Genomic DNA, 22,231 nt, shown 5'->3' with positions numbered 1-22,231 from the left:
AAGCTGTATTAAGAAGTAACTCACATTGTGCAGATCCTTGACTTGATTTGTTTTTACTTTGATCTTCCATAAAATTTTTAAACATTGAGGTGCTCTCTTCAGTAGATTTATTACCATCATTTTTAATTGTCTTTGCTTCATTAGTTAACTTTTCTCTTTTTTCGTTCCTTGGCATAAAAATAAAATAATTTGTAAGATGTTCATGTCATGTTCATAAATAATAAAATACTAAAATAATAATAATAATTGAAAAAACTGTTTTTTATTTCTTCTAAGTACTGCAGACATATGAATTTTTGACTATAACATTATTGCCCACACACACAAACATAACCCCAAAGAAAAAAAATATATACAAATATATTGCATTTGATTTTGTTTTAACAATAAATATTTTTTTAACACTTACTTGTCTGACAAGCTGATGACATTTTTTCAATTTGTTAAACAGTGAATAAAATGATACTTCGAGAAATATAAAAAAAAAATATAAAGGACGTGTAACGTAAATCACACACTACATATCAAGTATAGACAGCAGCCCATCCACAGTGTGACGTCAAAGTCCTCTCAATGTGAAGCACATTTTTTTTTTGGATGCCATTTCATGTATAAGTTCAATGCACATGCGCAGTCATTATCATACTTATAAATACAAAAATTTATTAAATAATATCAAGTAGACATATAAATAGTAATTATTCTCGACATTATCATTTACTTTTCAACAATAGGTTAAAACTTGGTTTTAATTTTTATTTTTTTATTAAAGAATTAAATAAAATTATTGTAAGAATACTAATTTTTGTGACGCTGTGTTGTTAAAAGTTTTTTTTACTCTGTCAATGATTATGGTTATGGTTATGGTGATTACCACATAAACGTCAACTGTTGAATGCTCTACTCTAGAAAAAGTTAACAGAAACTTGTTGCTAGAATTTCAGCAAATGGAAATAATGTTGTTGTTCTAATGCAGGCTGGTACACTTGATAGTACGCATTGAGTTGGTGGTCATCATGATTGATTATCAATACATTTGGCCACCAAAATGTTAGTCCATATGCTCTATCAATATCAACAGAAAAATTATTATCATTTTAATGATACTGTGATATTCATATGACAACGAAGTCAAGTATATGTAAGTTATTCAAATAATTTATCATCTAATGATTTTTCCACTTGTGAACAAATGTATATGTGAATTTTCCAAACGTTAAAGATTATAATTTTCATGTTATTTTATATTTCAGTAATGTGATGGATTTAGTGACGAATATAATATATCTGGAAAATCAGATAAATATATCACGACTAAATTTAAATAATTTAGTTGATATATTACATCAATGTCAATGCAGAAATATTAAGAAAAGTTTTCGTGAGTTAGTAACATGACCAAATTCCACAATATGTATTGGATAAATTGATAAGGTTGCGTCATCACAATCTGTCAATAATTACTTGTCTGCTACTTGAACAGTTTTTGATGGAAAATTTGCAAAAAAAAATAATGATGAAGATGTAACAATTGGTTCAGCAAATAAACAAAATCGAGCACCATCAACTTCATCTTCATTACCATTTCAATAACAAAGTGGTAATTCATTTGTTGAACCAGGAACAAATATATCTGGTAAATATTGAATTTTAAAAAATAATATTGACTAGACAAGTAGTTGATTTTTATTTTTTTAGTATATTTATTTCCTTATAAATTTAATTTTTTTCAGATAATCTGCATTAGAACTTTGTTATCAAAAATAAAATAATGAAAATATCTAACTTTGTAGAACCGTTGTATTATTTTATATTCCAATATTTGACGATCCATATGTATCAAATGATTGAAAATCAAAAGGCAAACCGTAAAGCTGAAACATAAATTGGCTACTTCATCAAAGTATAATAGAATTTTTAAAATAAACAAGACAATAAAGGTATTGAGTGTTAAATGAGTGGCTATTGAATGTACAAATAAAATGGAAAAAATTATTAGCGACACTGATTGTAAACTGATTTACTAAAAAATAATTATTGAACAAAAAAAATAAATATAACATGAAAGAATATTATAATAAAAAGAAATTTTAAAAGCAAAGAACAAATGAAAAAATTGAAAATGGATTTGTATCTTGATTGATAATTGACAATAAAAGTATAGATAACACTTTATATGTAAAAATGTAAAAATTAATTGTTTAAAAACCTTATAAAATTAACAATGAAACTTAAATTGTTGAATTTTTTTTATTGTTTTCTATTTTACTTTATGTACCATGAATTTTTCAATTACCATGAAATTATTTATGTTTTTTGTTCTTTCAATACTAATAATACTCAATATACTGTTATCTGGAAATTACCAAAAGTCATTCAGGTGTTAATTTTTTTATTAATAATATATTTAATGTTTTATTGTTGTATAATAATAATACATTGAATGTTCCATTGTTGTATTATATCACTATATATTATTATTCATTATTAACTAATTTTTTTTAAAAACTTTTGATTATTGTATTTTATAGTAAATAAAATTTTGAAAAAATTTATAAAATCAGACGTAAATTATAAAAAAATGGAATTATTATACTAGATTCGAGTATTATTCTTTTACGATCATGATTCTTTAAGTGGAAACAGTGTTAACTCATTATGAATAATAATGTTCGTCATATGTTGACGCATTTCCGTCACATCTCGCGAAAATTCAATTTGTGATGGGTCTAGTCCGTACGCCAATGCTGTCGCAAAAGCTGCTGCATATATTCCACAGCTGTATCTATCTGGTTGTTTGGTTTTCATTGGTATGAATCGTATGTCATTTTCTAGTACCATTGGATATCGTTTTCTCAGATACTTTTTCTCATCATCAGCAAATTGAGTATAATTATCCCTGGCTCCACTATCATAAACATGAATTTTATTATTTTTTCGATATATGCAACACCAATGACTTGAGTTTTGCCCACCAATGATTGCAATATCAAAGTCTCCAAAGTTCACGGTTGAATCATATTTTGGTAGCTCATGTGCAAAACTCTTGCGAAATTTATACTAGGCACATTTGCTCCCAAAATATTCATATAAGTTTGTATTGCATCATCGTTGAGCAAACTATTTTTTTCTTGTATATTTATAATCACGTTTTCTTCTCTTATATTTTGAACAACTGTTTCAACAATGTTATCGTCCCCATTGTCAGTTTTCATTGTTGTTTTATTCTGTAATGAAGTTTTTCTGAATGACATAGTTTCATTGTCAGATTCTTCGGACAATCCATGTTCAACCGAATTGATCGTTTTTGTATTATTCTTTCTTTTATTTATTGCACCGTTTTCATTGATTTTTTTTTGTGGTTTTTTTCGAGAAACACTTTTAGGCTCGCGAATCTCTATTTCTCTATTTGCTCTGAGTTAAATTTCAGGAGCAAATGATTCCTCCCAGAATGAAATAAGCTTGGGTAGCATCTTATTTTCCCAAAATTCAAGATCAGGATAGACTTTAATATAATTAATAAGTAAATATTATAATATAATTAATAAGTAAATATTACGAAATAACAAAATTTTTTTTTTGTTATATGCAGTTGACCTTGAATTTGGTAATAGTAATGATGCGATTTTTTCATATTTTTTGGATCACTATTGTCTTCAAACATTCCGTTGTATGTTTTTATTGTTTTTATTGCTTCGGCTGGATGAAGGACTGGAGTATGGGCTAGTTTTTTTAATAAACAATTAAAATTAACTAGTATTTAAAAATTTCTAACTAATATTTTGTTTAATTTTAATGGTTAAAATTAAGGGTTAGAACTTCCAATATTGGTTTTTGGTTATAAACGATCTTTATCTTGATCAAAATAAAAAAGTTAGAGTTATTTATATAAATTTATTAATTAAATATAAATAAATATTTTAATGATTTATTTTTTTATTTTTAGAATGAACCTTCTTTACTTGACCATGGTACTTCATATGTCCTAGAACATGTTTTTAAATGCAAATGAGGTATATTGTTAAATGAATTTCTTTTTAATAAAACATACAACTTAAATATATTAAATTTATTTTTATAGTATTTTTAAGATGTCAAGTTCAAAGGGCAATCAATATTATAAATCTAATTACATGTTTTATCTCACATTGACTGTTCAACTGCCAAATTTATTTTTCAATTGGTTTGATCTATTCTTTTCAACTGGGTAAGTTGAATAATTATATTGTTTTTTCTATAAAATATAGAAATTTTCGTTACATTAAATTAATTTTATTTTAATTTTATTTTGTAGAGGAAAAATTGGCAAGAGAATTGTTTGGGGTTTAGTTGTTGAAGCTGTTATATTTTTATTCACAATTGGAATGGCCATGGATGATACTAAAAATCAAACAACATTATTTTTTTGGATTACAATGGGATCTGTTTTTCTTTTAAATAGTAAGAAAAAAAATACTTATGTTATTACTAATGATACTGTTTTTTTAGTTAGAAACTAAATTCTATAAATGATATTATTTTCTTATTTTTTGTTAATCAGCTACGAATGGTATTTATCAAAATTCTGTATATGGTATGGCTGCAAAACTACCTGGTAAATATACTGGAGCTATTACTTTAGGATCGGTATGTATTTTAAGCCAAACAATGTATTACAGTAAATTAATAGTAAATAAAAATAAATTAATTGAAAATAAACTGAAAATAAATATTTAAAAAATTTAAATATAATACATAATCATAATACAAGATTAAATGATTTTCAATGGAGAAAATTAATACAATAATCTTAATTAATTAATTGATTAATGCAATTTGTTTATTAAATTATTTAGAGTGCATTTATTGTGGCAGTATTAAATATTTGGATACGTCAGTGTGTCAGTCACATCGTCAATGTCATAACAAAAGTAAGACAAGATGGAAAAGCAAGTGATGGTGATTTTATGACTAGTATTTTTCAACAACTAGCGATACCAGCATTTAAATTAGCTCGCATGTATGTAATTCAAGTATGTAATTTGATATATTTTATTTATGAATTCTTTGCTTTTAATCAAAACATATTCAATTATAATTATTTCTTTCCAGAAACTTTTTACATTTACTTATGTATATACACTGTCATGTGTAGGACAAAGAGTAACAATGAAATTTCGTCAAGATTTGGTAAAACTGTTGCAATTGTTGAATCAAGTGGTAATGGTAAATCAACTATTGCTGCATTATTAGAACGAATGTATGATGTTACTAGTGAAACAATAAAAATTGATGGTGTTGATATTAGAACAATAAATTCAAGTGATTTGAGGCGAAAACTTATGGGTTATATTGATCAAGAGCCAATTTTATTTTCAACAAGTATTATGTAAAATATTAGATATGGTTGTTTAGATGCTACATTTACCAATCTTATATCACAATGATTGGGTTTATTTTATTCTTTCATTAACAATGGGTCTTTCAAGTGGTTATTTTTCATCACTTACCATGATGAATTGTGGAAAGTACGTATAAAAATGAATCACTTAATTATTTTGAATCTCGTTGCAAGAGAATACATGTTTATTAAATTAATATTTCATTTTCCTTAGATGTGTTGAACCAGCATGGAATTTCAGTCTCTATTATCATTAAAATTAATATTAGATTATTAAATCAAGTTAAAGCACCACCAACAATACCAACCAGCTATCATCATCTAATATATCAGTAATTACAAATAATAGTAGAAATTATGCACAGGATGTTACATTAAGAGTTGCTCATGGATAACAACTACAAGTGTATCAATTACAACTTGTACAACATCATTTGCATTTAATCAATGCAATTAAAAGGTAAAAAATTTATTTTTTGAATTTTAAAATTTAAAATTACGAAAAATATATATTTACCATTTGTTTTATCAGTCTTTTTGAAAAAAAAAATTAAAATGATTTCATTTAACAAATGAATCAAAAATAAATTTAAAAACACAATCATTTTTCGGAGTAACCTCAAAAAAAATTAAAAATTCAATTAAAGATTTTTTATATATTCTCAATCATCAAATAATTAATATTTTTTGTTTGTAGTGCACTATGGCAAATGTTGTTAGAAGTTCTAATTACGAGGTTCGAGAAACGATGCTGTTAGTTGATTTAGTTTATAAATATAAATCAATTATTAATAACAAAGAAACAGATGGGATCAGCAATAAATTTAAAGATGAATGTTGGACAAAAATAGAAAAAGAATTCAATCAAGGACCATCTCAAAATGAAAGTCGACCTATATCATCATTAAAAAATAAATGGTCGAATTTAAAAAAAGAGGCAAGGTCATACAGTGCCGGTATGAAGAGAATAAAATACGAAACAGGAGGAGGAAAAAAAAAATTGTTCACTAATGATGTATTTGAAAAAGTTTTATCAATTATTGGTTTGTCAGCAACTGGTTTTAATAGTGAATATGATAATGATGCTGAACCACTGAAGAAAAAACTAAAACAGAATGAAGTAATACCTTGTGTTAATGATATTTTGGAAGATCAAGAAAATTCAATTGAAAACAATAAAGATTGCCAAGAAATTTTTGATCATTTAGTTCATGAATCAAAAGAAATACCACTTTGGGATCGTTGGGAAAAAAAATCATCTAAAAAACTAGTCAGCGCTCCTCTCCAGTCTTCTATTTCAAAAGTTGTGAAATTACATGTAACAGAGAAAAAAATCCAACTTCCAAATGGAAGCACATCCACTTTGAAACAAGTCAAACCCTTGTCTGAATTGAACATCAATAAAAAAAAAATCAATGAACGTGATTTAACTAATTATAAAAACTGTGAAAGTAATATATGCACTAAAAGTATGGCAAATTACATATCAGCTGATACTTCATCACAGCCATCTCTTAATGCATCTGTCACTTCACCTGGTCAAGATAGACACCCCAATAATATCAAGACCCTACACAGCTTGAAAAAAATATTACCAGAGGCAACCCCAAAAATTAATGAACTTATTGATATGATGATTCATGAAACAAAACAAAAGATGCCAATAGAAATTGAAATGTTGAAAATATCGTTGAGGAAAGAAGAACTTCAATGCCGATTATTGGAGCAGCAAGTTGAAGAAAATAAAAAAAAAAATTAAACAAGATAAAATAAAAAAATAGCACCAAAAAAACATTTTCACAATACCAGCATCTCATTTATATTATTAATTCATTCAGTCTTGTTGATATTTTCAATTTAATATCTTTCTCAAAAAATCAAATATATCAAATTATAATTTACATATTGTCATATGTTTGCACAATTAAATTATCATCTAGCTTGTTTAATAATACGTCGTACAAAACCATTATCAGCAAATATTAAATCTTAATCAAATGAAGCTAATGACACAACTAAAAATTCACCCATTAGATTATTATCATCTATTGAACTTGCTGAATTTCATCAAATAAGTGAACAAGTATTTCCAGCTTCATTACATCATCATGTTTGGATTGGTATTGTCAATAAACCAAAACCATTAAACACTCAAAATTTATAATCTAAAAAACATTAATTCAGCACTGTCATGTATTTAAAAATTTACAAATATCTGCTCATAATTTAAATCAAGCATCACCAGATAGTCTCAGTCAATTAGACATTGATGCATTTTTAAATGCAACAATTTTATGTTCATCTGTTATTGTTGAAGATCATAAAAAAGTGGATTTTTAAATCTACAATCAACAAGTACCACACCAATAAGTTCAACTGGTAAATTTATTTTAATTACATTTTGTTAATTTCAAATTTCACTGATAATAATTATTATTTAAATTTAAAAAATGCACAGTTATTAGAAAAAAACGTACATCATCAGCACAGCCACCAATAAATTGTCCATTATCATCACCAATATCAACACAAGCACTGGAACGTATTGATGATTCAGGGTTTTGGTGACAGGTTACTATCAGAAATACGAAAAATGTCACCAAAAGACATAAAAATCAGGGTAATAAACAAATTTCTAAATAAATCTAATCACGTTATTTCAAACAAATGTATATTATTATTTTAATTATTATATTTTTAATAGATATCAGCACCACAAGAACGTTTGTACAGTACGTGGATTGGTGGTAAATTGTTTATACTAACATCAAATTGTGTATTACAAAAAGACATTGCAATGCAGCTGTTAGTTAAATGGTATGGTGCTAGCCAAATGCACCTGGACAACAAGATTTTACATCATTAACATCTGATATTGAAATGTTAAATCGTCATCAAATAATCATGATATTTGTCATATTGTTTTGATAAAAAAGGTAAGTTAGTTTGCTCAAAAAAAAAATATAAAACAATGGATAAAATAATTAATAATTAATAATACTTTCAATAGAATATTTTTAACAAATAATTCTAATTATTATTAATAATTAAGTAAAATTATTATTTATTTTTATTGAAAATAAAAAACAATCTATTGAAAGAATAAAAAAAAAAAAAACATAAGATTTACTTTATTCGACTCTTTTTTGTTTATATTTTTTTTTTTTTTTTTTCTTCGAATATTATAAATTTTTCTTTTGTTTTTTAGAAACTACAAAACTTGTGTGAAAAACGCCCAGAAACAGTTACCAATAAGTCAGTCACCAAGTAACACTGAAACCATACACACCATGGAGTTCTTTCTGGAATCGAGTACTGAAAGTGTGGCATTGATGAATGCATTGACGGAAGAATTCGTGCAAAAAAATTGTTTAAAAAAATCAAATACACGTTTACAAACTTCTACGTTAAAAAAAGAATTAAGTATTTTAACAAAAATTATTAATGAAAAATATAATAATTTTGTTCAAGATAATACTCATCGATTGGAACAAGAAATTTTACAGATTTATCAATCTGTCATGTACAAATTTCGTGTATTGAAAGAAGAATTATCAAAATGTCGTTTTGATAACTCAAGAAAAATAAGACAAATTCAAGTAATTTCATTTACTGTTTCCCTGGATTGTGGAATACAATATTTACTGGAAGATGCCAATTTAGAGCTGCAAGTATTTTTTAAAATTCAAGAAATGAAATTATCAAAACTTTTGTTTAAATTAGTTTTTGATTTTTATGCCAATAAATATGGCAATATCAATAATGCTAATGATGATGATGGTGAAATTGAGGATGAAAAATTATATACATATTTTCAAAATATCAAAAAAAAAAATATTCAATTTGCCTCAAGTAATGAAATATCAAAAATTATAAATGATGTTAAAAAAATTAATGATGAAAAAATAAATACAAAAATTGACAATATCAAGATAAGTATTGAACATGAGCTGGAAAAATTTAAAGAAGAAGAAAAGTTACAATTTTCATTATGGCAAGAAACATATATTAACAATAAAACAAATAATGAAATTGAAAATCAAAAAGAAAAAGATGAGAGGCATTTGCTTCATGAAATAATGGCATTTTCAAATGATGTAAAACAATTGAAAAGTCGTCTTGCATTTTATTCAGCATAAGATTTTTGTGGTGCTATACGAGAAAAATAATAATTTTATTATTTAAATTATTATTTCGTTTCATTAAATATTTTTTTCAATGAAAAAAAATATATTAATAATTATTCATTATTATTAACTCATGTTCAATGTTTTTTTGTTTGTTTGTTTGTTTTTTTTTTTTTTTCGCTAAAATTAATGAGTTAAATTATTTTATTTTTTGTTCACTAAACAAAAAAAGTTGGTATGAAAAACAAATGTCACAATTAAAATCACAAAAAGAAAAATTAACTGAAAAATTACGTGATTCATCAAAAAAATCACGTAAAGAATCTGAATTAAATACAATTGAATCACAAATACGTGGTTTAGAAACACGTTTAAAATATAATAAAAATGATTTAGTTGCAACACAAAAAAAAATAAAAGAACATGCGAATGAATTATCTGTTTTACAAATGGTACTTGATAAATTTGTACCAACAATAAGTGAAATTGAAAAAACAATGAATGAATGTGATCAAGAAATACAAAATATTAGCGGGAAAAATGAATAATGTTGAGGATTATATACATAGAATTGGTAGAACTGGATGTTGTCAAGCAGCTGGTACAGCATATGCATATTTACACTTAATAATGCACGTCAAACTAAAGAATTAATGTCTGTACTTGAAGAAGCTGGACAAGTTGTTAATCCACAATTAATTGAATTGGCTAATTCACAACGTGGACAATTTGGTAAAGGACGTCAAAGATGGAATACAGTTAGACCAGGTAGTAAAGATAATTCAATGAGTTCAAGTCCACGTAATAATGCAAGTCCAACTGGTACAAATACATGGCAAAATAATCAACAATATCAACCACAAAATTATCATCAAAATCAAATGTCAGAACGTCAACCAATGCAAAGACAACAACAAAATAATTATATGATGAATGGACAATTACAACGTTCATATAATTATCAAAATGGTTATCAACAACAACAAGCACAAGTACCACAACAACAACAACAGCAGCAACAACAACAACAACAACAACGTCCAACAAATGGTGCTTATCAACAAAATAATTATCATCAATCAGCAAATGGTAATCCAAATTATCAAGCATCACAAGGAGGACCAAGATATCAATCACGTTCAACTGGTGGTTATCAAGGACGTAATATGAATCAAGCACCAAGACAACAGAATGGTGGTTATTTAACAGCTGCTGTTGCTGCTATACAAAATCATTGAAAGAAGAATTTTATTGTCATGCTGATGCACTTGTTGGTATTTGTCCTGATGTCGGTGGATGTTCAGAGAGTAAAGTATTGACACTTGATTTAACTACTTATCCTCAATAAATAAATATTGATTATATCATTTTTTCTTTTTAAAATACTAATCAGTTTTTTTTTTTTTTTTTAAATTATTATATTTTATTTTGTTTAAAAAAAAAATCATATTGTTAGTTGAATTTTTTTTTAAATATTCTAAAACAAAAAAATTAATAATAATAGAAATAATAGTTGTTTTTTGTTTTTCATTAAAATAAAATTTTTTTTTTTCGTGTTTTCTTTAGAAGTTTAATAAAAAAAAAAAAAAATAATTAATATTACAATTATTATGAACAAACATTAGATTATTATTATACTTATTACGTATATAATTTTTTTTTCTCTTTTTCATTTTTATAATAAAAAATAATCAATAAATAATGGCATAAAATATATATATTTTTTTTTTCATAATCAATCTTTGATTTCTTATTATTTCCATTCAATAATTATTATTCCATTCAATAATTACTGTTTGAGTAAAATATTATTCAATAACTTAAATTAATAATGTAAAATGGATTTACTTTATTTTTTTCTTGTCAAAAAAAAAAAAAAAAAAAAAAACTAAAACTAAACAGTGTTTGAGAAGTTTTGTAAGTAAAAAATAAAAAAATTATTGTTTTATTTTTTCTTGTTGTTATTCCTCGAGATGTTTATTAAGATAATTATGAATTATATTTAACGTATTTGTAAGTTAAAATGATGATTGCTTCAACAATTATTTGGCTTATAAATTCTTGTGATTTTTAGACAATTAACAGTCATCATGATAAGAGAATTTAAATAACTCAAAGTATAATTTATTCTTTTCTTATAATTATAATAATAATAACAAAGTTGCTAATAAGTTATTGGATTTATTTAAGTTATTCAATAAGTTGACGATTAATTGAAATGTAAAAAAAAAATGAAATGAAATTCACCACCAGCTTGTGCCATTGATCTGTCTTTGAGAAATATTAATTTGTACATTGTTTCATGATCTTCATTAGTCAATAAATCTGGATAATAATTGTCAATTAATGTTATGATATTCATTGGAATAACTGCAAAAAAATTTTTGTAATATCTCTAGTGTTTTTTTTTCAAATTATACCATTTTTTTCATCATCAAATAATGCCCAGCCAATGTATTTTAAATAATTAACTTTCATATATTGTTTTTTTTTTTTTCATGCATGATCCAACAGCAGATACACAAATTAAACGTATATTTTGAATGACATCACGTGAATGAATATTTTTTTTTCACTATCATATTGTCTATTTGTTTTGACGAGTATTTGTGTTAAATTTGAACATACATCAACAAGACCAGTTGCCAATTTCATACATAAAAATGTTGCAGTATGTCTGTATGATTGAACTTTTGAACGTGATAAATGTACTAAAAATAATATATTGTTATCTAATAAATATTCATCAAATAATATGTCATTCTGAGATGTATACACAAAATTTTTAATGAATTTACTAAAATTTTCACGAAGTTCTTTATCTTTAAGATCAGTCAGTAGAGAATTTCAAGTGTCAATTGTTCTTCGGAACATGTTGCATCAATGATGAATTGTACGAAGAGTAATAAAGCTTTTTCTTTATTATTTTTGTAGTCTTGGATCCAATTGTCAATGATTTCTGTTACCAAAACATCTGAGTATAATTAATCAAACAAGCTTTTATCACCATTATTATTACTGTTGACACTGGTATTTCAACCATTTTTTTCCACGTCGTTGACTTCCACCACGTTTGGATTTTGATGCTGGTGTTTTTGTTTTATTATTTATTGTTACTTATTTACTTGTTTGACTTTATCTTGTTGTTGTTGTTGTTGTTATGAAGATGTTTCAGATACATTTGAGATATGTGATGGTACAACTTGATCACCAGCACTAAATATAAATTGATAATAATTAATTATTGTGTCAATATTGATATTTTATGGATATTATATCATACCTTGTGTCAGTTGTAATGTCAGTATTGCCTGCATCTTGTGAAGTACTTGGCATCAATCATGAATCAGTCTGTAATATTATTTTTGAAAATTATACAAAACAATTCATACTAAATTATCAAGAAGCTCCAAATAAACATATACATACCTGTAAAAATAATTATCAATGATTTGTTGACGGGCATTCTGGTTAGGCTGAATGTTAAAAGTGTTATGAATGATCCTTGTATATTCATTTACATCTCCAGTAACTCGACCAATCCACATTAGTTGCCTTTGGCGAACAATATTGTGTAAAACAGCTAGTGCAACAATTGCTGCGAATGTGTTTTCACGGTGTTTAAACCGTGAACCCGAAATAAATGGCCATTTTCGAGCCCATATACCAAAAAGACGTTCAATGTGTCCACGAGTCCTTATTTGTGATTCATTATATAGAACTTCTTGAGGAGTATTTGGTTGAGCTACTGGTGTCATCAAAAAAGGGAGAGATGGATAGCCAGCGTCTCCCAATAACAAACCATCTTGATAATTAGCAGCTTCAAAATTTGCCATCAAACGACTATTATGAAAAATTGTTGAATCGTGTGAAGATCCAGGCCATCTTGCAACAATGTCTGTAATCTCCAGGTGTGCATTACACACAACTTGGGTATTTATCGAGAAATAATTATCTCGATTACGGAATAATTCTGCATCAGGACCACCAAATGACCTTATTTGTATATGCTTACAATCAATACATCCTACTACTCTAGGAAACCCAAATCTAACAAAAAAATCAGCTTGAGTTTGTCGAATTTCTTGTTGAGTTGTTGGAAAGTGAATATATTCATCACGAAGACTGGCAATACGATGGATTACTCTATGAATAATGGACCAAACAGTTGATTTTGAGATACCAGCAAAGTCACCTATTACTTTATAAAATGCACCAGATGCCAAGAACCGAAGAGTTATTAAAATTTGAGTCCTGGGTGGGATTTGTTCATTTCTAATTTTGAAAAAATTAAATTATTTATTTAAGATAAAAAAATATAAACTAATAATTAATAATAACCTTTGATCATCGTGCAGCAAGTCCTTCCAATTCTTTCAACCTACACATCTATATCTTCGTGAGACAACCTAAACCGCTTCTCGAATTGTTGTGGAGTAAGTTGGAAAAAATCAATGACTGGTCTTGCTCTGACTCTTCGCCTTTGTCCTCGTCTTCTATTACGATAAACATCCATTGGTTCTTAAAATAGAGAACATATAACGATAAACAAATTATAAATAACAAACAAGTATTTATTTTTAAATAAATATGTTGACTCAACAATAACAACAACAACAACAAATAAACATAAAATTAAGAGAAGTTTATTGTTATTTTATATATTCACCTGTTATTTGATTTATTATTTATTATTTATTATTTATGATTTATTATTAATTTTTTTTGCACATTTTTCTTTTGTTATTTATTGTTAATTATTTGTTATTTTAATATTTATTGATATGTCAAAAAAAAACGTAAACATCAACACATAACCAAAAAACTATCACGAGTTTTATTTGTGATATCACCGGTGATCTTTATTATTTATGACTTTTATTGTTCGTCATAATATTATTTGTTATTTATTATTTTTATTGTTTTTATTATTTGTTAGTTTAATATTAATTAATATTTATTTTATATTGATATTTTTTTTGTTATTTATTTATATATTTATATTTTATTTTTCTTTTAGTATAACAATATCCTGACATCTGTGTTTTACTTCAAAATTTATTCCAACGACCGATAAAAAAAAAAACTAGTAGTTAACAAACTAGTAGTTAAAAAAATAACTACTGGTTAACTGTAACTGTGGACGAAAAAACCAGCCCTATATAAAGCCTTGACCTTGACAATTGCATCCTCTTCTTCAACTACTCCATCTGGTGTGCAAGCCAACATCTCATATATTTCGTCGATAAATAATCCACATTTAACGATTGAATGTGCATTAATTGCTGTTTTTAATTTTTGTATTGCATCTTCTTCATATTGACGACCAAACATCATGGCCGGTGTATCCCGTATTGGAAATCCTCGAATAGATTTTATAATTGACGCACGCTGTGTTGTTCGTACAATGCTCGTTTTTGATCCGGATCCGAATTATCGGTGGCTACAATGCTCGTTGAATAACATACAAAGTTTACTTATTTGCATCGCATTGTGTTTACATATAACTTTCAATTAAATAATTACGATAATAAATTAATTTTTCTTTTTTGAAAAATTCGTGATTTCAAAAAAAAAAAAAAAACAATCGATTAGTTAGTGTATGGTTGTGATTTTTTTTTTTCATGATTGAATGGCAGTCATTATTAATTATTAATTATTAATTATTAATTCATTGTTTATTTTTATTTTTTTTGTATTTGAATAATTAAAATTTTTGGTTTCAGACTCCAAGTTCTTTATGTGGATGATGAAGATCCAACCATCAGGGCTTATCCCCGCTGAATACAAGTAGATAATGAAACTTTGGTTTTCATTATCAAAATTTCAAGAATTATTACAAAACCAAACAACGGAGTCCAAGTTATATTTGATGATAAAAACGTCAAGTGTACAAAAGAAGACGATGAGCTCCATTTTGAACTAATTGAATAACTAAGAAAACAAATTCCAAAAAATACAAAAAAATACTAATAACATTGTTATTAATTTAAAAATGATATATCCAACTCATCATATTATTATGTATATTCAATCATTATTTATTATTCATATTTAATCATTTTAAAAACAAAAAAAATTCAATCATTTTTGTGATTGATATGTAATTATACTTTTTAAAATAAAATATGCATACCAAAAAAATAATCTTTAGTTGATTGACTTATATAAATTTTCTTTCAGGTAAAAATACATATAGATATTTTTTTCCAGTTTGATAATTAATCAACTGTGGATTGATTTTTTTTTTTTTTTTTTATAATTCAATTGTAGATATATTTTTTCATTTTTCTTAATTTAATTTTTTGCATATCAATCTCATCGAATATCAATTAATATTTATTTTCTTTTCCAGGAACGTATGATAGATTATCATTTAATTTTTGGAAATTTTTTTTTATTTCTTCAAATATACATTTTTTTCAAAATTTTTTTTTTTAAGAAAAATTATGAATAATCTTCGAAAATATCAATGTAATGATTTATTTTTTATTTTTTTATCTTCTTAGAATACATTACAAAAATTCGATTGATTGATTGTATTATATATTTTTTTGTTTTTCTTTTAAATAGAAAAAAACTCATATGTATTATTAGGTGATTCTGTCAGAACACGTAATGCGAGATGATTCCCATCTACTGAATTCTTTCGCGTGCTGAACTCTGACTCGTTTTCAAGAAATATAGAAATCCGGTTGGGAAGAAAAACGTCATATTCTTGATTAATCGTTGCGATGACTTTTACTCCAAATCTCGTATTAGCTTTCCTCAAATTGGTAATTTTATATTCAGCCCCTGGTGTTAAGTCAACCATCTTTTTTAATGGTAAATTACCATTAATGCAGGCAGCAATTTGGTTGAGTTTTGATAAATCCATGTTTCTATAAGAAAATTATAAACAAAATATATTTGAAATGTTAATTATCAAAAATTTATAAAATTGAATGGTTAAAAAAGTAATATATATAAATACCTTCACTTTTTTTTCTTGATGAACACTGTTCAAATGCTTGAATTGATCTGGTGCTGTGAATCTGAATTGCACTCCTTTTATAGTAAAAAAATGTTCTCGAATATTCTCAAATATTCTCAAATATTCTGAAGAGTTTCAAATATTACGTCGGATTTTTTCATAATCTAGATTATTCTCGAAATATTGATAATTATTTTAAAAGATATCGATAAATCGATAAATTGCTAAATAATTAAATTACCAAATACAAGTTTACGTGGATTGGCAATTGATACATGTAGTAGAAAATTTTACTGGTCAAGTAATGATAAATTAAATCTAAGTACATCAAGTTGTAATTATGATGGTAGTTATATTAAAATGATTATTGAAACAAATCTCTTGATCCATGAACATTGATCAAACTGATGGTAAAATTTATTGGGCTGATGATGAAGGTTTTAACGAATTCTCGTTGCCTTGAAGGCTTAGCCACAAAATCATTTGGTCGACTCTTCATCTTTGGCACGACATCATCAATATCAAGAAATTAGAGTAGGGCAAATCCCCTCCCTTTTTCATATGTAAAATTCAGTAAAATAATTAAGAGAAAACTCTCGCTCTCTTGTCTTAGAGACGTCGAACTGACTGGACCTTTGTTTTAACCAGTCGTCTGGTGACCGTGAGTTTGAGGTTATTTTTGTATGTTGGACATGGTGGATCAACCACTATGTATTATTCTCTTGTTAGCTTTGATTTTTGTGATCAACTTAAAGCTGATCCTCGAGTTGATCTTGATAGTTTTGATACTTTTGATCATTAGAATTAGTTTATTAATTATTAATTAATTAATATTTTGTTGGACGTGGTCCACTTTAGTTTAGGATTTTTGAGATAATTATGGATTAGTTTATTTTGTATTTTGAGTATTTGAGTTACGTTGGTATTTTAGTTACGTTGTTGATTGAGAAATGTTTGATGAATAAATATGGAGTAAAATGGATTAATTGTGTCATTTGTTATTATTTTTGGGGTATTATTAATTATTATTTTCAGGATTAAATAATGGTAACAGCTTTATTCGGCCCTTCTACCAGAACCCACACACTGAGCGACCCTTTCCTCTAGATTGCTTGTTTCGCTTGTTTCATTCATTTGTTCGATTGTATTTTGTCCAGGTCCGAAAAGATAACTGGCAGAAATGTCATGTTACAAATGGCGCCCAAACAGGCACTTGCTCGTCATTGTTATTTCATTCTGGTTTTAATTATTATTAACAACTCCGTCTGATTAGCCAGATGCGATATTAGTAATAAATCATAACAACTCGTTGACAACTCCGTCGTAATATTTATTCAATTATTTTACGTGACGCGATATCAACAATATTGAATTTTAGGTAGAAACTCCGTTATTCAATTTGTGTATTTAAATTCAGTGCGATATTAACTATTGAAGTCGCGAATTAATTGCTAACAACTCCGCTAAATTATTTGAATTAATTACAGTGACGCGATATTGCTTAATTATTATTTTAAAAATATTATATTATTATTTTGTTAGAGTAAGGTAGCCTTAAAATTCATTCATTTACGCTTTGGACGTGTTTCTCATGCTTGGTTGTGTAAATTCTATTATGCGCATGTGCGAGCCTCATGCGAGAGGAGAGTTGGAATAAGCTGGTTAACCAGTGGCTGACATCTTATTCGTTTCTCGCGTTTATTGGGTATAGATCGCCATGAGAACAAACTGACAGCTCAGACACCGTAAGAAATAAAGTGTGTTTAAAAGTGAAATTATAATTATCAAGAATTGTGCCAATATATAGAGGAGATATTGTACTACAGTGGCTATAATATACTATACTATAATATACTATACTAAAGAATAAGGTAAATAGAATTAATTATTCACTAGTATTCGTTTGATCTGTTTGGATAACCAGACAGTCAAAAATCCATTGTGAAAACCGGCTTTATAAAGTTGGCATTAGATCAATTATATTGTTTAATTATTTATTAGTGTGTATTTATTATTGTCATCCTGATTAATTAGTGAATTATTAATTAAACCGGCGTTTTATATTTTTTTTCTTTGTGTGCGTTGACAGGCCCATGCGGGTTTAGACCTGTTGAGTAATACATAGACCTCTCTCTCTGACACGCGCGTAGTATTGGGGGAAATGAAATCCTTTGTGAGTAGCTTAGTAACAAAGGAAAGTCCTTTGTCTTTGCTTGCCTTGTCTAAAATTTATTCAGGTCATCCTAGAATATCTTTTATTGTTGATAATTATTTATTTATAAATTTTTTTTTATATTGTTTCTAACAATATAATATGTTACGTACCGGTATTTTTATATTTAAAAAAAATTAATTTAAAAATAATATTTGGTAAATTCAAGGGATAGAGTATAATATCGAGTAGCACTTAAATTTTTTCCTTTTATTTTTTAATAGTTATATTTCACTTTTAGTGTCAGTGACATTTTTTTTTAATATTATTTACTTTTTACGGAGGCTAGGAGCCGAGAGGCTAGCCGCAGTATTGGATTTATCCCCCAAAAAAAAAAAACGTTCATAACTTCTAAATTAATTGTCGTAAAGACTTCGGATTTGGCTCAAAAGAAGCGGCTCTAGAAATTCTATCGCCCTTGATAGAGAAAAGCGATATCTATTCGGCCATTTTTGTCGGCCAAAATTGTTTTTTTTTTTTTTTTTTTTTTGCACGAAAAATACTATTCGTACGATAAAAATTTATTCAAAAAAGTTATAGAATTTTGAAAAACGATTATTTTAAGCCTAATATGAAACCTCTGCAACTATTCCATTTTGAGTTATAGCTTGTGCCGTTTTCATTTTCTAGGCAAACAATAACTCGTGATGAAATGGTGTTAGAGATTTTTTTTTTTAATTTTAGTTTTTAGAAAAAAAAAAAGTGACTGAACAGATAATGCTCTTTCTCATGAAGGGCAATGGGGTTTCTAAAGACGCGTTGTTTGAGCCTAATACGGAGTCTTTACTACAATTTTATCAAAAGTTGATGATTTCCTAGTTTTCAAGTAATTTTTGAAAAACGCTCTAACTTTCGAGAAAATCGTCCTAAATACTTTGTATAAGACTTAAAAAGCATATGTGGAAAAATTCTACAACTTTTAGTCGAAACTTTTTTCAAAAAAAATTACAGTTTTCATAAAATAGTAAAAAATAGAATTTTTGAAATATTTTTGTCTCTGTTGTTTCAAAAATAGAAAAAAATTGACTATTGACTAAAAATAAAAAAAAATGTATTATTATTGTATTGTTACTTTCAAAAACCATCTAAGAGATAAAATTCAACACGGCCCTAGCCGGAGTATTGAAAATTTTGAATTTTCAATGGTAACGCGGGCCACACGCCCCAACAAACGTTACCAGATCTTTTTCAATATTATTTTTCATTTTAACTTTCATTTTTCTCAACTCACAATTGCATTTTTAAATCAACAACTCGATATTCAACATCCGTTGAGTTTAATAATTATTTCGAATAATATCTCAGCAATAATTAAACGCTGACTAGCATGAGAACCATCAGTTTTGATTGGTCAAAGATGTTTCCTAACCTAAGATCATCCCTACTTTTAATTTATTTTTACGGTAAATTATTATTTTAACAATTTAAGGAGCTTCACTCTTGCGACAACTTTTGTTTGGACAATATCTAAGCTAATTATTTAATTTAAATTTTATAAATCAAATCAAATTAAACAAATAATAAAATCAATTGAACTTTTACGTTTCTAATAAATAAAATTTTAAAAGTGAATTTAAATTAAATAATCTTTGTGCTAAAATTATTATTGAAGTGAAACTTTTTTAGAATGGGCAGTAAAAAAAAAAAAAACAAAAGATGGATGCAACGAAAGTAACGGTATGAAGGTAAGTAATTTTGAATTATTTCTTATTTTGTTTTATTTATTTATTCCCTTGACAACGATACGAAAAAATTTGTTTAAAATTTGTTTCAAAATTTTAAATAAATAGTTTCATAAAAGATTCAAGAGACAAAGGTGAATATTAAGGTTAAAACTTTTATTATATACAATATATAATTTATTATATTATTTTTGATCAAATAATGAGTATTTAAAATTAATCTGTTAAATAAACGAATAATACCCAAGATAATGGTTATTCAAGTGCTTGACATAATACGACAGCAACATCATAATCATAATACCAAACAACAATAAATAATATGTGGATGAAATGTGGTACCACGTGAACGTAAAGATAGCAAAGATGGATAATTTAGATTGTATAGGATTTCAAGAGACAATTAATGACATTGAAATATTATTAGAAACATGTGATGAATGTACTGGTAATCCTAAATCAGTAAAATTTAAAATACGACTAGATCCTATACCAATGTCTGGTAATTTTCATGAGACTTGTACTGGTAGTTGTAATGATATTTTTAATCAAATAATGAGTATCGAAAATGAATTTGTCAAATAAACAAATAAAACCCAAGATAGTGGTTATTCAAGTGCTTGATATAATACGACAGCAACATCATAATCACAATACCAAACAACTATAGGAACCTATAGGAATTGAAGAGACAATTAATGACACTGAAATATTATCAAAAACATCTGATAAATGTACTGGTAATCCTAAATCAGTAAAATTTAAAATAGGACCAGATGCTATACCAATATCTGGTAATGAGACTTGTACTGGTAGTTGTAATAATATTTTAAATCAAATAATGAGTATTTAAAATGAATCTGTCTGAAAATCAAATAATATACACAAGATAGTGGTTATTCAAGTGCTTGTGCTTGTTATGATCGTGCTTGTCATGATCGAAATAAATTCAAGATCTTGAATGAATTTGTTATGGACAAAAAAATGGAACAGATGATTAAATATTGAATCATTCAATGAAACAACAACAACAGGAGTAAATAATAATTCCATAAATGATGTACCAAGTGGAAATTATAATAATAACAACAATAATATTGATCATATATAAACAACAGCAATCATAATAGAACAAATACACGGTGGTGGTAGTGGCGGCGATGATGCACCATCATGTGTTTGTGGTTAATTCGCTCATAAAAAAGATGTTGAAAAAATCGATCAATATTTGACATTAAATATTTTAAACATCAAATAGTTCGTTTTGTTTTTTTTTTTTTTTTTTTTTATTGAAATATTAAGGAGATAGCTACTAAATCAAAATCAAATTTATTTCCATTATAATTTGTATTAATTTTATTTATATTTTTCAGGCTGTAACATGTCAGATTACGAGGCTGAAATTGACTCAATATTCAATAATATTGGAACCTTAAGTCATCTAAAGTTGATATATCGGGAAAATATTAAAAAATATCATCCCGACAAAAATCCTGAACATAAAAGAGCAACTGAAAAAAACTCAGTATTTCATGAATATATAGACTGTCCCATTTTAATTGGATAACGGATTTTTCTCGAAAAATATGGCTCGAATTGAAAAATGATTCAAGTAAAAGTTGTAGGGTTTGGCGGGGGACTTGGAAAAAAAAAAAACCAAAAAGTTCAAAATGGCGGAGTTTCAGGTATGAACGAAGTTTTTTCAAATGGATACTATATTTTTTCTTTGTACTAAAATGTTTCTTACATCTAAACTAACACTTCTTACTTGAAAAGTTTTTCGATAAAATCACTTTTTTTTCGGCCCAATTTTGTCTGTTGATGAGTTTTCCTCAAAAAATATGGCTTAAATTGAAA

General features: G+C 26.4%; 3 protein-coding genes across 5 annotated transcripts; 2 read left to right on the top strand and 1 right to left on the bottom strand.

Annotated features, from left to right (window-relative positions):
- The first annotated feature begins 3,944 nt into the window (after positions 1-3,944).
- LOC122851933 (equilibrative nucleoside transporter 1-like) lies at positions 3,945-7,204 on the top strand. Of its 3 annotated transcripts, XR_006373760.1 has the most exons (8): positions 3,945-4,013; positions 4,082-4,207; positions 4,295-4,440; positions 4,541-4,626; positions 4,836-5,012; positions 5,092-5,507; positions 5,595-5,840; positions 6,078-7,204. XR_006373760.1 is itself a non-coding variant. In XM_044151465.1 (6 exons), the coding sequence occupies exons 1-6, from the start codon at positions 4,003-4,005 to the stop codon at positions 5,132-5,134; spliced, it is 576 nt and encodes a 191-aa protein (XP_044007400.1). In that variant the 5' UTR covers positions 3,945-4,002; the 3' UTR covers positions 5,135-5,249. The 3 variants fall into 3 exon arrangements, 2 of the variants coding, with proteins under 2 accessions (XP_044007400.1, XP_044007399.1); XM_044151465.1 differs by lacking the exons at positions 5,595-5,840; positions 6,078-7,204 and having other exon boundaries at positions 4,836-4,999; positions 5,092-5,249; XM_044151464.1 differs by lacking the exons at positions 3,945-4,013; positions 4,082-4,207; positions 4,295-4,440; positions 4,541-4,626; positions 4,836-5,012 and having other exon boundaries at positions 5,254-5,507.
- A 26-nt stretch (positions 7,205-7,230) lies between these two features.
- Positions 7,231-9,536, top strand: LOC122851938. Its single transcript, XM_044151474.1, has 4 exons — positions 7,231-7,759; positions 7,839-8,000; positions 8,085-8,316; positions 8,589-9,536. The coding sequence occupies exon 4, from the start codon at positions 8,671-8,673 to the stop codon at positions 9,517-9,519; it is 849 nt and encodes a 282-aa protein (XP_044007409.1). The 5' UTR covers positions 7,231-7,759; positions 7,839-8,000; positions 8,085-8,316; positions 8,589-8,670; the 3' UTR covers positions 9,520-9,536.
- Positions 9,537-11,617: 2,081 nt separating this feature from the next.
- On the bottom strand, positions 11,618-14,841 carry LOC122850895 (putative nuclease HARBI1). The gene is made up of 6 exons (XM_044149951.1): positions 14,661-14,841; positions 13,982-14,028; positions 13,849-13,871; positions 12,937-13,782; positions 12,791-12,858; positions 11,618-12,723 (listed from the first exon to the last, which is right to left on the bottom strand). Exons 1-5 carry the CDS (start codon positions 14,839-14,841, stop codon positions 12,843-12,845), a joined length of 1,113 nt encoding a protein of 370 aa, XP_044005886.1. The 3' UTR covers positions 11,618-12,723; positions 12,791-12,842.
- Between the last annotated feature and the right edge of the window lie 7,390 nt (positions 14,842-22,231).

Source organism: Aphidius gifuensis, linkage group LG3 (assembly GCF_014905175.1).
Source record: "Aphidius gifuensis isolate YNYX2018 linkage group LG3, ASM1490517v1, whole genome shotgun sequence".
Lineage (NCBI taxonomy): Eukaryota > Metazoa > Arthropoda > Insecta > Hymenoptera > Braconidae > Aphidius > Aphidius gifuensis.
Note: the sequence above shows the minus strand (reverse complement) of the source record. Positions and strands in the feature narration are given on the sequence as shown.